Below are 17,219 nucleotides of genomic sequence, written 5' to 3' on the forward strand. Positions count from 1 at the left end.
GCTATAGAAAGCTGGAGCCCACATGTAGTCAAAGTACACAAAATCAAAGGAAGGAACCCACATATTCTGTCTTTACCAAAGTAAATCTCATGTGATAACTCAATATAGAAAATAAACTATTTTGCAGGAACCAAGAACTCTACCAGGAGATTTCCCTCTGGCCCTATAACAACCCAAGGAACTCTAAGCAACTCTAGAGTTTTGTGGAACCTAATGGAAAATAATCACTTGACTAATCTAATTCTACTAATCAGAAACAATAGGAAATGGAAGCTCAGCAAGAGATAACCTATATAAGGTCATGGAATTCCATACTGGTACAATTGGGAAGATAATTCACTCTTCAACTCACATAATATATAAAATTAGTGGGGACACTAGAAAGCTCCTTTTCCAGTTCTCTCACATTTATTGGATACTTTGCCATCTGAGTAAGGAGACAATTTTTTAAAAATTTCCTTCAAAAATACAGGAAAGAAAGAAATCACAGGGAATGCTGTAGCAAAAAAGCTAGCTTGATTCTTGAAATATGGTTTAAACTCTGACTTTCCCTGCAGCAAAACCAAGATTTTTCTTAATGAATTTAACCTTCTTTACTGAGAGCCTTTTCCAAGATATTTCAGAGTAACTATTCATAAGAATGCAAACGTTTTTCTAAAATGATATTGCTTCTAGATTAGAAAAGCATAACTCAAAACGACATCAAAGGTCAGAAAAAAACCTTAATTACAAAGAAAACCCTGACATTCTTGGCAAAGTCATTTTTCATTGGCAAATGTGTGTATCTTAAAAGCCATGGGAGGTGGAAAATCATGTGAATGGCATTTCATTGGGCAAATGCACATCATAATAATCCAAGATTATTCTCTTTAGAATAAAATTTTATTCTGAGGGTCTTAACTACTTGTTATGAGTATGAGAACTGTTAGAGAACTAGCCATACACATCCCTGGATTATACCCAAACCATGCTGAAGAATGGAGAGATAATCATAGGATAAGGAAATGTCAGACTTGGCCAACAGTGCGCCTCTGGTCCCCATATTTTTAAACTATCTTTCCCTCCTCTTCTCTAGGTCAGAGTTTCTTGGATTTTACTTTGCTGTGGAATCAATTTCTTATTTGGCTGTCTTCTGGATCATAATTCACCAGGTTGAGCTGTCTGCTTCTGAATTACACTCTAAATGAGACTTTCAGCTTTCCTATGGCTAAGTCCCATTTTCCTATGCTGAATTTTTGACAATCAATGCTTCTTAAGAACTGTCTGTCTTTTGACAGGCAATCTTTTTTTCTGATTAAAAAGGAACCTCGTTACTGTTCTATAATTATTTTACTTGTAGGTATCCCAACTCTCTGCTTGCCCTCCTTTTCAGCATAGGTTAGCCCTCAAAAGGAAGAATGTCAACAACTCATCAATAAACTTTGCTGTTCCATAGTGGCTTACGGAAAAAGAAGGGAATGCTCCCAGCTTCTCCTGAAATACATTCAAAACAATATTGACTGAGTGCTAGCAGAGTATGCTTGCTTCTCTGGTGCTCAGGAAGTTTATGTCTGACTTTAATTCCAAATGAGCACGCGCCATCAAACCCAGACATTCCAATCCACAGCACAGCTTCCAGCGGTTGGAGGAAAAAGATGAAGTTTGGACCTATTTTCTGTGTTTCAGTGGTTAGAGATCTCTAATTCTACTTGACTTTCTGCCATAGATATACAAGCTAACTATAACCATGATCCTCTAACAAAAGTGAGAAAACTAACATTTGCATGAAGTTTTAAGGCTGAAAAAAAGAGGATGATAAGGAGCCTGTTAATGTAGAAAACAAGTTTGAATTTATCGATACCTGGACATAAATATAATGCACCCTTCATCATGAACAGCTAGACTGATGGCTATAATATAGACTCTAAATATATGTGGTAAGTACATAGTAGCTTTCACATTACAATGATAAACTCTATTTTCAGGAGAAGCAAATTTGAAGAAGAAAATGACATATCATGGACATACATGTTTAAGTAACAGCATTTTAAAAATAATGTTACTGGACTGCTAAGTCTGAGACAGGCAGATCTGAACATGATTTCTAGTAGGATTTGCCACTGTTACTCATAATTTTTAGGTGGAATGTACAGTGCAGCATAATAGACTTACCATATAGCTTTGTATTTCATCTATTCTTGGGTACCACCTTTCTCTAAAGGTTGGAATCTAGTACCATTTGGTTTTTAAGTGCCACAGATGATTCCCTTGTATAAACAAGGAGGAGAACCACTGGTATATTATCCATGGTTCATTATTTATACTACATATTATTTTTAGCATTGATACTAGTAACTGTCTTCCATTGCTCAATGTTTGATACAACCTCACAGATGCTGAAAACAAGAATAGAAAGAGAATACTTGGACAAAGGTTTGGAAAACTACACAAAAAAAAGGATTCAAAAAATGAGACTTTACAAATACCAAATTCCATCAAAACCTATTGATATAGCTCAATTATTTGTGAATGCAGTTGTTTAAAAAGAGGATGCCATCTTTGTACTAAGGAACAAAACAAATCCAAGTTCTATTTCGCAGAAGTGATCATGCCCTTTATTTAGAATTAAGTCATGGGGCTGGGAAGTTGGCTCAGTGGTAGAGTGCTTGCCTCGCATGCACGAAGCCTTGGGTTTGATTCCTCAGCACCACATAGAAAAAAGTTGGAAGTGGCCCTGTGGCTCAAGTGGTAGGGTGCTAGCTTGAGCTGAAGAATTGAGGGACAGCGCCCAGACCCAGAGTTCAGGCCCCATGACCAACAATAAATAAATAAATAAATATAGAATTGTCATTGTAATTAGAGTTCCTAAAAACATAACTTTAATGAACAAAAAACTCTTATCAATAGAAGGCCAACATTTGGCTTGCACATACACAGAGTATGACTGAATTTTTAATCCCAGTCACTTAAGCGAACAGAAGGAACAAGGAATATATTTTTTTTTTTTACTGGCGGCTTCATTAAAAATGCTCATGAATCCCAGAACAACATGTCCAAGGCCAATTATGTTGAGTGCAAAGTCTTCAGGCAGTGGGGGATGGTAAGAAGGTTGTCTCCTTTCTGTCTCTGGAAGGGTACCAACTTCATAACATCAATATAGTTAATAACTCTGACCTTTAAAAAGCATTTTATAAGAAAATTAGGGCAACTACTACAGAAGAATTTACATTAAAAGAAAACCCAATCATTTTATAACTGTGGGGAAAGTGGCCAATTCCTTGCATCAAATATATGTTAACAAGCAATATTCATAGGGGGTCTGCTCAATTGCAGCTGACACATCAAAAACAGAAAGAAGCCACGATGTAATGTAAACAATATTGAAATGTATACCATATTGGAGACTTCACCTTGAGCATGTCCTGTTCAGTGTTAGCTGCTATGCTAATTATACTGAACAGTAAAGAATCCTCTATTCATTGGGTTGGGAGAGTGGGAAAGTGCTAGAGAGTGTGGTGAGTTCAATCTCATTTCACTTGTGAGTAAAATCACTCCAAGCACTGTTCCTCTATTTTCCCTTTCTTCCCTTTCTACTCATACATGAGTTTTCAGTTTCTTTACAATAAGCTAGATACAGTGTGAGGTGATTTACACATAATATTCATTTTTTATGTCCATCCAGGGGCTTGATCTCAGGGACTAAGTGCTTTGCTCAAGGCTAGTGCTCTACCACTTGAGCCACACGTCCACTTCCAGCAGTTTGGTGATTAATTGGAGATAAGAATCTCAAGGTCTTTCCTGTCCATAGAGGCTTTCAACCAATATCCTCAGATCTCAGTCATGAGCCACTGACACACAACTATTCATTTAGCTTTCACGCCAACTCAGTAAGATAGATATTATTCTTATTTTATAAAAGTCAAAATGGCTCAGAAAGGTTTTAGGACACTTGTAGTAAGTCATACAGCTGGTAGGTGGCTGGTAGGTTGCAGAGTCAGGAAACCTAGACCTGCCTAATTACTGATACCTCATTATTTTTTCTACAAGTGCATGCTACCCTCCATTTTACCACACTATCTTCTTTGCACTCACTTTTTTCTCCCTTCCCTTCCCTTCCCTTCCCTTCCCTTCCCTTCCCTTCCCTTCCCTTCCCTTCTCTTCCCTTCCCTTCCCTCCCCTCCTCTCCCCTCCCCTCTTCTCCCCTCCCCTCCCCTCCTTCCCCTCCCCTCCCCTCCCCTCCCCTCCCCTCCCCTTTCCTTCCTTTCCTTTTCTATCTTCTAATAGGCCTACCCCAAAACCTAAAAATAGTGCCTAGGTGACAGGTAGTATTTGAAAGATTTTAAAGGAAACAGAATGAAACTGGGTGTTGGTGACTCACACTTGTAATCCTAGCTACTCAGTAGACTGAGATCCAAGGATTGCTGTTTGAAGTCAGCCTGGGTAGGAAAAGTCCATGGGACTCTTATTGCCAATAAACTATTCAGAAAAGGCTGCATGTGGAGCTGTGCTTCAACTGGTAGAGGGCTATACTTGAGCAAAAGTATCACAGAGACAGTGCCCAGGCGCTGAGTTCAAGACTCAGGACTGACACACACACACACACACACACACACACACACACACACACACACACACACACACACACACAAGAAAGCAGAGTAAGCCGGGCGCCAGTGGCTCACGCCTGTAATCCTAGCTACACACACACACACACACACACACACACACACACACACACACACACACACACACACACACACACACACACACACACACACACACACACACACACACACAAAGAAAGCAGAGTAAGCTGGGCGCCAGTGGCTCACGCCTGTAATCCTAGCTACACAGGAGGAGGATTGCGATTGAGATCTGAGGATTGGGGTTCAAAGCCAGCCGGGGAAAGAAAGTCCGAGAGACTCATCTCCAATAAACCCCTAGTAAACCTGAAGAGGTGCTGTGGATCAAGCAGTAGAGTGCTTGCCTTGAGCTGAAGAGCACAGGAACAGCAACCAGACCCAGAGTTCAAGCCCCACGACCAACAACAACAACAAAAAAAACCAGAGTGAATCCTACACTCCTTGATACCTCTCCTTTGAAAGCTCTAGCTGACTTTGTATTTCCCCACAAATTCCCCACATATGGCCTGGTAAGCAAGATCCAAGAAAATGCAGGCTCGCTTCAGGTTCATGTTACAGCTTTTTCTCTCCAATCTCACCATAGTTTTAATGACTACATTTTTTAACTCCCAAATAAGGGAATCTAGACTGAGACATTGTTTTCTTTAAGATAACATGAAGACAGCATATTTGAACTCAAAGGTTTAAAAGTATTTCTGTTGTCTAGGAGAGATAGTCTCAGAATAGGATTGGCTCAATATGGACTTGCTGATTAATTGGAAGCTGATCATAGAAGGAAAATAATGAGGAAATTCAGAGTAAAATTTTATCAGTGGAATTCAACAGGGTGGTCTTTCTGGCAGGTCTTTTTGTCATGGCCTTAATGTAGGCTTCCTGAACTTTGTGGTTTGTTAATCTGCAAGTACTTGCTTAGATATAATGGATTCTAAGACAAGCTGTTAATTATGAGTTCTAATCTAAGGCTAGAAGATGCCTATAAAGATTAAAACTTGTTTCCTTTTTTCTAACAATTAGCAGCCTGGCTAAAGAGCGATCAATTATAATTGGGAAACAGAAGAAGGTAATAAATGCCTTATGGAGACCAGTTGTTTTATAAAGCCATTTTATTTAATCCTTAAATTCTGCATGTTATAAATTACTCATTAGATGGCAGAAAGCAAAATAGCCATAATCCGTTTAGTGCCTCCAAACTCCAAAGACTTAGAGGAAGAAATCCATGGAAACAACAGGCCTGATGTGTTCTTCCAGTCCTGTTTTTTTAATGGGCAAAGGTAGAAAAAGCCCATGTAATTATCCTGATGCGCTGGTCCATAGGTCAGGGGGGTACTTTATTAAATTCATGGCGAGCTGACCCACAAATGGTGGGAAAGGGCCCTTCTTTTCCACTCAACCTTGCAGGCAGCTAATCAATGTGCGCATCTCACTTCCAGATTGTTTCATGAGACCAGAGCAATAGCCCATAACATTCATTAGGGCACTCACTCATATCCCTTGTTTTCTAATCAGTTCAAGGATGAGAGGACAAGTACCAAAGAGAAACTGGAAGCGGGTTGGGAGAAGACTGCTCCTGTGCATACATAGGGAATGAAGCTCTCAGTAGCAAAATGGTCAAGTGAAAAAAACTAGACAATTAGCTCATAGGTTGCTTTGCATGTAAAGAAAGCTACAAATATTTGGTTTCAATATGGATTTTGCAAGCTTAAAGAAAACATGCTTTACTATTTAATAAGGACAATGTTTTTTTGTATGCCAAGGATAAAATTCAATTTTAGACTTAGTGGTAATGTTGTAGATAATATGCCTTTATCAGAGGAATGGTGCATCATTTATGGGGGTAGAATTTGAATTTGTGCATATTTCTTTTTTAATTGTAATTTTTATTGTGAAAATACTGTACAGAGGGGTTACAATTACATGGGTAAGATAATGAATACATTTCTTATCAAGCATTGTAGCCTCCTCCTTTGTTTCCCCTTCCCATCCCTTCCCCTCCTCCCCCCACCCCCCTTCAACATCATATCTTTTATGTGTATGAAGTAAATTTGTGGCTCAGATTAGGCTATATACAAGAAAATGGCTTTGACTTGTGTTCTGAGCAAGCACTTCTTTTTCTTATTTTTATTCTTACTTGCTATTTTCTCCTTATGATCAACAGCACATCTCTGAATGATGATGGTGGGGTTAAGCTACAAAATTGAGTTTTTGCTTTGGAGACAGAATTGGACCATATGAGGTTGAAACGTTTAATTTTACAGTAGCAAGCTGAGTTATCCAACCCAAACTGTTTCCATTCATTTTCTTCTTGACAGTCTTCTAATTAAGTTTGTGATTTCACCAGGCTGGTACTATCTCTGTATTACATTCAATACTTCACCAAGCCGTTGTTGCTCAATAAATCATTACTGATAATGAAGGAAAATCCAATTTTTAAAAAATATAGCTGCTCTAGAAATGCATTTATTTACTTTGTCAAAGTAATTACAAAGCAAGTGTTTCCTAGATAGATCATTTAAGCATGATGTGATAAAAACAACCCCTTATTCCCCACATCTTCTATTTCCTGAATTTCTTCTGTTGTTTTGTAATAGTAGAAAGCTATATACTAAATACTTTAAAGAGCTCATGTCATTAGAAATATTGAGACCAAGAAATTTTAGAAACCTGTTGAGATGTCCTAAGAAAAATCTTAAAACTCCTATTAATGTTATTTATTTGATTTTTGGCAATACTGGGGTTTTGAACTCAGAGTCTTTGCTTGCTTAGAAGAGTACTCTACAACTTGAACCATACTCCTTGCTTTATTCTTTTGAATACAATGCTGGGTTTTTCCAACTTGATGTCTTTGGATTGTGATGTTCCTAATTATGCCTTCCACATAGCTAGGCATCATTGATTTTATGGTCACCAAAGAAAAGAAAGAAGCAAGAAAAGAAAGGAGGAAAGGAGGGTGGGAAGATGGGAAAGGGAAAGAGGGAGAAAAAGTGTTTCTCTTTTTGGCAATACTGCGATTTGAACTCAGAACTCCATACTTGCGAGGTAGATGCTCTACCACTTGGGCCACACTCTCAAAACTGATAACTTTTAAACTATAACTTGGTGCTCCTGTTACTTGTCCCAGAGAAAAGCCTGTTCTTGACACTTTTGATAGAATCAAGAGTGATACTTGGTCTTTCCTGTTTTCTTGGGATGAAGTACCTGGGTTTTCTTCTGACTTACCCTGAGTGGATTTTCATTAAGGTAAGGGGGTTCACCTTCCACCATTTCAATTGCCATAATTCCCAGAGACCAGATATCAACTTTTGGACCATAAGCTTTTCGAGTTACCACCTCTGGTGCCATCCAATAGGGTGTTCCCACCATAGTGCTTCGTTTACTTTGCTCAGGAGTGATCTGGGCACAGAACCCAAAGTCAGCTGTAGAGAAGAAACGTCAATTAAAATAAACCCAAATCATTGTCTTTTGATAATAGGTTACTTTCAGATAAGACTGAAGCTTCCTTGATTAGACCCTGAAATTCCATAACTGCCCAGCTCATAATTTTTGTTACCCAATCTCTTGGCAGCTCCTAATTTTACTGTATTTGATCTTGGCAAAGGGCCCAGAAGTAATTTGCTGGTCCTGATTTTAATGTCTTTTGAAATAATTGACTAAAGCCTTTTCTCTAGACTTCAGTCATAGTTCCCTCCCCAATACTGTTTCTTAAAGCATATAGAATCTTTCATATTTCTAGAAGCCATTAGAAATTTTAAAATATTAAAAAAAATCCAATCACAATCTACAGGAAAGAGTGTTAGACAAATTCTTTGTATTATAACTGCTTTCAAGGAAATCCCTTTCAGTGGTCATTATTGTATTAAGATAGCAGAAAAGCAGAAATTCCCTATTTTCTGAAACATTATCTGAATCAAAATACCTACTCAATTTAACAGAACCGTCCATCCCGAGAAGAATATTGTCACTCTTTATGTCTCTATGGATTACTTGGTTTGAGTGCAAGAAATCCAAAGCTTGGAGGCACTATTGAATGAGAAGAAAGTTCTAATTATATCATATTTTTTAAGATTCTAAGTTCCATTTCTAGACAGATTTTTGAGCAAGGGTGTCACTCTATGTCAACTGAAATAGATTAGTTAATGTTCTAATACCACTTAAAAATTAATATATACTCCATTGATTTTCATTAGGTTTATACATTTGATGGCTCCCATGTCAGACTAAGCTGTGAAGAATGAGGATGAGGTACATAGTATAGTTATTCATACAGTTATACTAACAAATAAATATAATCATATTTTGGCCTCATCTGCAGGATGAAGATTGTTTCAGATAAATATTGGAAGAAGCAGTTTACATGAAGTATATGATTCATTAGTTCTGTAATGTGACATAAAAATGTGCTTCTGAAATAAGTTCCCTAAACTGATTCTGATGAACAGCCTGATTTAGGAATGGCTCCTGTGCTATGAAGAAACTACAGGTACTCATTTGGATATGCCTTTTTATTGCAAATGCTAAAATATAAAAGCCGATACAAAATATGAAAATACAAAATTATAAAATATAAAAACATACACAAGGTACAATATTCTCTTGACTGACTAGAGAAACCAGAGTTTTTCCATGTGTGCATGTTTCAGGCATGAAAAATAAGAGAGGCAAACAAGAAAGGAGGAAATTTACAGGAACTACTTAAAATAATATATGGAAATGAAATGTGTTTGTTTCCATATCACTGGTGAAGTTTCAATGAGTCTGTTTTTGCTTTTGTTTGTAGAAAAGCTTATCTAAACAAATGAGGAAGATGATGACATTCGGCATGAGACTCTAATGTAGAATATTTTATTTTAAAAGTATTGAAGAAAACAAAAAAATAAAATATCTGTAATTTAGCTTGGAACTAAGGGCACTACCTGCTATCTGACTGTTTTCCTCTTTGAAATAGACCTTCTAGCACAGGGAAGGACTGAGGAATGTTCAGATTGAACTATGGAAACAATTGTTTTCTATGTGGAGGTAGGTCCTTAAGTTGCCTTCTAGAAAATAATGGGAATATAATGTGATCTGTATTTTACAAAGTTACTTTTGTGTAAAATCTTCACTAAATGAGAAAAAAGGTCCACATGAGCATCATCATTTTTCATGTTTATTGACATTACAGTATGAGACCATAGGTATAATCCATCCTGAATGGTATAATGGAGCTCCAAAGATCCCCAGAAAAGTAACTAAAATAAATGACTTGGAGATGAGTAGGTGGAATTGCTTTTAAGTTATGTTGTAAGTTGAAATTAGTCTTTGCACTTCTTTTTCTGTTTTTAGTAGAAAAGTTATACTGTTGTTATCTTGAGGTTGTACACATTGTAAACAAGCAGAAAGAGAACACTAACCAAATGGCTCACGTTGTCCTCATCAATAAGAAATATTCTATTGTCTTACCTCTCTGCAGACTGCTGCTATCTGCCCTTCATCCATACAAGTCTCTGTGACCACATCAGTTAAAGAGCCACCAGCCAAGTATTCCATGACTACCCACAGTTCATCGCCTACTAAGTAGCTGTAATAAAAAAGAAAAAAAGATTTTGACTTGGAACTAGAAAAGTGATGAATATTCTTTAGGTCTCCATTCTCATAGAAGTCAACTGTGAAAAGGATGATAAGAATGATGCCTATTATCTTTTTTTTGCTGTTCCTGGGGCTTGAACTCAAGGCCTAGGTACTGTCCCTGAGTTTTTTTGTGCTCACAGCAAGAGCTCTACCCTTAAGCCATAGTGCCACTTCCAGCATATTCTGAGTAGTTTATTGGAGGTAAGTTTCATGGACTTTCCTGCCCAAACTGGCTTCAAACTGCAATCCTCAGATCTCAGCCTCATGAGTAGCCAGGATTACAGGTGTGAGCACACAGCTATGCCTATTATCTTTAAGAAATATACTCCAAGCAATGAAGTATGGAGTCCAAAGATAAGAGCCCTACCATTCAGGGAAAGAGCATGAGAGTATTCAAATCACCTGGGATCATCTGATGACACATCAGCAGTACTATTAGATCTCTCTGGCTCCCTAATAAACAACAGAAAAGAATTATAGGGAACAGCATAATCTCCAAAGAGTCCAATCTGCTTTCATTCATATCACTATGAAGTAAGACTTTCTATCCACTCCAGAACATATTGCCCCTAAGATCCCTCTGAAAAGCATGCTAAAAAAGAAAATTCGCTAACTCTACTTCATTAATCATGGAAAGCAGCCTAAAAATCTGCATTTCTGTAGAAATGTAAATTTTACCAATTAAATATGTGAAATGACTCCAGGTCACTCTGCTGCAGATGAACTTTAAAGGACAGGGTTGGAAACACTTATTTGTTTGTCATATGCAGAGGCAATTCTCCTTCAAAGAACTAATTTATGGCTTAACAAAATTAATGTCAAGAAGCTGGAACATAAACATGTGTTGGGAAGGGGAAGGTAAAGGTGAGAGGGTAGACAGGAGACAGGAAGGGGAAGTCTTAATATTCGATGTACATATGTGACAATGGAACCAAGTAACTTGTAGAGATGGTGGGGTTGGAAGAGATGGGGGAGAATGAATGAAGGGGCCACATCAACCAAGATGCCTTGTGCCTAACATATTGAATTGAACCCCTTTGAACAAATACTTAGAGGCAAGCCTCCCCTTCCAGAAACTTCTCCCTCTTTCCCCTTTACAAGCCCCATCTCCACAGGAGTCAGGATGATGCTTTGTGACGTTAAACCCCGCCCTGGTCAGTGATTGGCTGGCTGGGGGTGACTTGCTGACCTAACAATGACTAAGGGCGTGGCCACCCTGTCATCATGGGTATATATATGAGTGTCCTGTGGCCCAGGGGGTCAGACCGCTGCAGCCTACAAAAAAGGAAGGATGGTGGTGATAACGCGGAGCATGGCTGCTGCTGCAGCAGCGGCTGATGCCCAGGAGGGAACTTCATTCCAGCGGGGAAGATCCAGCAAACCCGTGAGAAACAAAAGGAAGACCGTTTCTCGACGTCGTCGACGGTGTAAAAGAAAGGTGAGGTGACACATCACAGGTCCTCCCTTCCCCTTCACTCCTTTCCCAAGTTCTACGCTGGCCTTCCCCAACACAAAATGTTCCCAGCCCTTATCCCTTCTGTGGATTCCCTGTCCCCATCTCCCACTCTCTCCTCTCCAGGCCATGCCTAACAACTTCCCGTTCTCCTTCCAGGCCAGGGCAACAAATGCAGTGGTGGGTCGTCTCAGGCGCCGTGGCAGGTCTGGGCAGTGGAGAGTTATTGTCACCAGCAGACCTGCTTCACCTATACCGGAGGAGGAGCCAGGACCATCACCAATTTGTGGTCGTGTTACTAAGAAACGCCTCCCCAATAAGCGCCTGCACCAACGTGAGCCCCCAGAGGACCAAGTTAAGAGAGGTCCGTCATCTTTAGTGACCATCTCAGTAGCTACTAAGATGAAAGCCAAGCCAGGGCTATCCTGCCGGTCCTTCTGAGAGGTCACTAGGACCCTCGCCGCTGGCGAGTGGTCGATCCCCTTCCTTGTTCTCGTGAATCCAACGAGACAAAGGATGATGAAAATAAAATCACGATGGTGATGAGATATGAATTTCTGTGTGCTCTGTGCTGTTGGGGAGAGAGATAGAAGGAAAGGGGGGAAGAGGGTGAGTGGGAAGGGAGGGAGGTAAGTCCTCTGGGGGTGGTTGTCCAACCCACACCTGCACAGTGAACTAGACAGACATGGAGGAATAGGACCCGTGGGAGGGGAGAGAAGACAACTTTCTCCTTTAGCACTTGAAAGGATGCTCCATATATGTGTGAGAGTGTATGTGTGTGTGTGTGTGTGTGTGCATCCATGCGTGTGCGCATGTAGAGAGTGCGATCCAGGTGAGGAGAGCTGTTAGAGGTGTGTTGGTAGCATCCTTCCCCAAATGAGAAAATCTGATTAAAATACTGTATTTAGGTATGAAATACAATGATGAAACACCTTTAAAGCGGTACCATCCATAAATATAAAGCATGTCCTGCCTGGGATGTGAGCACTAGTGCAACTGGGTAAGATGAACAGAGGAGGTAAAGGATGATGAATGTGACCTGAATACATTATGTATATATGTAAAATTGGAACAGTGAAATCTAGTGAGATTGGTTTGGGTAGGCATGAGGGGAGGAGGGTGGAGGAAGAATAACAGAGGGGGTAATCTTAAGGCACACTGGCTGCATATATGTCACAATGAGCAGCGAATCTTCTGTGTATGATGGTGGAATGTGGGTGGTGAGTATGTGAGGGGAGATGCAGTGTGTGTGGTGGTATCCCTCCATGAAACATTTCACAAAGTAATTGTTCCAAGGACTATTTATTGCATCTAACCTGGTGAGGTAAGCAACTAAAGTCTCTAAGAAGGACCCAGAATATTTTGAAGGAGAAGAACAGGTCAAGGAGGATAGAGAAATGGAGATGAAAGATGGGCAAATAAAGTCATAATATTCAATCATGTAACTTGAAGGTATAGATGAGGTTGGGAAAGATGGGAGAGAATTATGGATAGGCAACACTGATCAAGATGCATTGTAGTCATAGACTGACATGTTGAATAAAAACTCCTTTGGATAATTAAAGGTAATAAAACATGAATAAATTTTAAATTAAATATTCTAAAATCCAACTATCACTTTTTCCTTCTCTATGACAGCCCTAGATGCTTAAAACACAGACAGCAAGATTTTAAGCTCAGAGAGGTGGAAGATCCAGCTTTATTTCCTTTGTATCCCCACAGAGAACACAACACTGTGCTGCTAAACACTAAAGCTGAATAAGACAGATGTTAACCACAAGAGAAGAGTTAGCGCTGTCTTTAAATGCCTATTTATAACACTGTTAATAACGTTGATAAAAGAGACATTAATTACCTGCTTTATGAGAAAGGCTTAAGATCAAAGTCTCAATTCCCTAGACCTCACTGTCAGTTAATCACAAAGCACCCATTAAAGCAAAGACCATTGTACTCAGCCTTCTTCACTTAGCTCCCAGGGACCATACAGACTCCAAACACACTTGATGGGATGCTTAAAACACTACTGCTTTCTCTTCCAAGCAACAGTCCATTTCCTGCCAACACTGCAGCACAGTCCTCCAAAGGAAATTACAATAACTGTTTATGTTTAGAAGCAGGCCCATAAAATGTTTTTTCACATGTTTGATGGATGGATATAGATATTTTGGGTGAAGCTACTTGGTAGCATTTGAGTAATATTTGTAGAATGATTATTAGATTAATACATCTCCAAGAAAATATTTGGCCAAGAAAATGTCCTCCCATAAAGAAAACAAGTACATAATAAAACACTTACCTGTCTAAATAGTTAACAATGTTAGGGTTCTTATTTTCCCTCATGACCAGAATTTCATTAATAATTAATTCCTTTTTGGGTTGCTGCTGAAGGTTCATCTGTTTTATAGCCACCTGAATGATAATTAAATATGACATAATTATTACAATAACCACAGATACATTTTGGAGACAAAAAGGAGGCATATATAAACTCTTTACCTAGTAAGGTCTTTCTCTGTACTCCAATGCCCTTTTTCTTGGGTAAATCATCACTTCAGTTGCGTTGGATAAAAATAACAAAACTCTCATCTCAACTCATTGTTACCCACTTTTAAAAGACATGGATACTAGCCGGGCACTCATAGCTCATGCTTATAATCCTAGCTACTCAGGAGGCTGAGATGTGAAGATCACAATTTGAAGGCAGCCCAGGTATGAATGGCTGTAAGATTCATTATCTTCAGTTATTCACCAAAAAAGCCAGAAGCACAGCTTTGGCTCAACTGGTAGAATACTAGCCGTGAGTAAAAAAGCTCTGAGATAGTACTCAGATCCTGAGTTCAAGCCCAGTACCAGCACACAAAGAAACAAAATAAAACAAAAGACATGGATATCATAAAAGGAAAAGCCAACAGATATAAAATAAAGGGAAAGAGTAAGGCTTGAATGGTAGTATTTACCTCTTGTCCTGTTGCAATGTCTAGTGCTGTGTACACAGTACCTGATGCCCTGCAAAGTTGAAAATAGGCCAATGAGTATGAAATCAATATGTTTCCTTTGCAAGAAATGCAGTTATTTTCAGGATAGGAATAGTTAGCAAAGTCAACATTAAAGGATGAAATAGAACAGGATGAATGTTGAAAAAAAAAAAACAGTACCGTGGTAAAAATATGCAGTATCTACTTTCTTGACAAATTTCTAAGTGCACAATACAGGAATACTTATTAGATTAATTGTTCCTGAACTAATCATGGCTCACTTCTTGCAGTGGCTAGGAACTCTAGTCAGACCTTCTGGTATCAACTCCTGCAACTGTACTAAGTAAAATGACCTTTCTGTTTTTAAGAAACACTTAGAATATTCTAAATTTTCCTTGGATCTTGCAACAACTAACATCACAGGTCTCTGATTAACTGAAGAGTAGTTGAGTAAAGGATATGTCCTCTTACATAGGTGACCGTAAACCAGCCTTCACATTTAGTATTTGGACACAGTGGATATTGTTCATTTATTTCTAATTCTTAAGAATATCTTAACAAAACAGTGCAATGTCAGTACTCTAAGCTACACATAGTAAAAATAATGTGGTTTAACTAAGGAACTACTGAGTTTTTGTTTTTTACTAAATGTCTGGAATTTCATGAGATGTCACTCTAACCAAATAGCCTTTGAAAATCTATCATTCCTTAAGTCCTAATAGTACTTACACTTCCATTCTAACTTCAATCACATATACTTGATTTGAAAATAGAAATTGTAGAATGTAGCTGAATTTGCATTAGCTTTCAGTAACTCAAACCTCTATTCTTTCCTGCAATTCTCACTTTCAAGGAAAATAAAATAAAGTTTTATTCGTGGTTAATAAATAAATTAGGATAGAAATCAGCCTTGTATTTACTAGGTTTTGTAATTCTTCAAACATGTACACTTTCTGGTAATTCCTTCCCCATTAGTCTCTACATATTTCTTGATGTCTTGTTTTCTGGGTTTAGAATTTTTATATCAGCCACTTCCTTGTTATTCTTTTTTTTTTTTATCGGTCATGGGGCTTGAACTCTGGGCCTGGGCGCTGTCCCTCAGCTCTTCAGCTCAAGGCGAGCGCTCTACCACTTGAGCTACAGCGTCACTTTCCTTGTTATTCTTGTCCTTACTTGAGCCAAAATATTTCTCACAGGCTTAGGAAGTTCATATTGCCTACTCCCAGGAAATAAAATGGATAATGCAGATAAGGAATATTTGGCCTACCCCCAACAAGTTGTATAACCTTAGACTAGTCATTTCCCCTTACCAAAGTTCAGTCCCTCTTGGGGAAAATAGTGAACACACTGTACCACTGACTAAGAATTTTATATAATTTTATATGTTTTGTAATCATTAACATATTTCTTTATTACCTTTAGGTGGTTGTACAAAGGAGCTACCATTTAATAAAGAGTATATATTACTATGATATATCTTGATCAATGTCACCTAGTCCTTTCAATGTTTTTATACATCCTCCCTCCAACCCCTTCCCTCACTCTTCTTAATTTTGTAGCATATAAACTGGATTCTTCTCTAGATTTTTCTCCTTGTTTTCCTCTTCATTTGTCTATATATTGTAAGTTTAACATCCTTATGTTATAAATTAGAAACTGGGACTCAAAGTGGTTTAATAACCTGTGCAAGTTTTACAGCTTATAACTCAAATCCATCTTTCTTTCTTCTCTGTAAAGTATAGGAAATGGGCTACTCTATTTCTAAAGTTCGTGAAGTCTATGATCTACAAATGAAAACTCTACTGCTTTGTATCTCTTTGCTCACATTTTAAAATATCTAAACTGAAAAAACATACTTCACATCTAAGTGTCACCTGAATCATAATTTGGTAATTTACAAAATTTCCTAGACTTGAGGCTTTTTATCAAATAAAACATACTCTTTTTTCCCTCTTTTTTATTGTGAAAATACCGTACAGAGGGGTTACAATTACATGGGCAAGGTAATGAGTACATTTCTTATCAAGCATTGTTGCCTCCTCCTTTGTTTCCCCTTCCCATCCCTTCCCATCTACACCCCCCCCCCCCCCCCCCCCCCCCCCCGCCAAAGTTGTAAAGTTCGTTTTTCGGCATAACGATTTGCACATCTCATTGTTGCAATTAGTCCACCTGTATCCCTATTTAAACGATTTGTTTTTTCCCTTCCCCTCCACAAATTATACCAACAACAAATACAGTGAAAGCAGGGGTTATACCATGGGGAAGGGACATTACAAAGCAACAAAGAAATCATCTTTCAAATACTTGGGGTTTTGTCCTCCACTCCCTTTGTCTTAAAATTGCTAAAGTCCTAATCATGGGATCCCAACACTTTACTTTTTTTTTCTTTTTTGGTTGGTCCTGGGGATTGAACTCTGGGCATTGGTGTTGTCCCTCAGCTCTTCAGCTCAAGGCTAAAGTTCTACCACTTGAGCCACAGCGCCACTTCCAGTTTTCTGGTGGTTTTTATTGGAGATAGGAGTCTCACGGACTTTCCTGCCCAGGCTGGCTCTGAACCGCGATTCT

General features: G+C 38.6%; 1 protein-coding gene across 7 annotated transcripts in view; it reads right to left on the minus strand.

Annotated features, from left to right (window-relative positions):
• The window catches only part of Pak3 (p21 (RAC1) activated kinase 3), a 270,788-nt gene that overhangs the window by 14,829 nt on the left and 238,740 nt on the right, over positions 1-17,219 (minus strand). For all 7 annotated transcript variants that reach the window (XM_070039896.1, XM_070039900.1, XM_070039895.1 and 4 more), the window contains 5 exons: positions 14,637-14,685; positions 13,976-14,088; positions 10,059-10,176; positions 8,540-8,639; positions 7,839-8,035 (listed from right to left, as the gene is read on the minus strand). In XM_070039896.1, the coding sequence (XP_069895997.1) occupies positions 7,839-8,035; positions 8,540-8,639; positions 10,059-10,176; positions 13,976-14,088; positions 14,637-14,685 (577 nt within the window). The remainder of the gene's footprint in view (positions 1-7,838; positions 8,036-8,539; positions 8,640-10,058; positions 10,177-13,975; positions 14,089-14,636; positions 14,686-17,219) is intronic.

Source organism: Dipodomys merriami, unplaced genomic scaffold, assembly GCF_024711535.1.
Source record: "Dipodomys merriami isolate MVZ:Mamm:240054 unplaced genomic scaffold, mDipMer1.0.p SCAF_3, whole genome shotgun sequence".
NCBI classification, from domain to species: Eukaryota; Metazoa; Chordata; class Mammalia; order Rodentia; family Heteromyidae; genus Dipodomys; species Dipodomys merriami.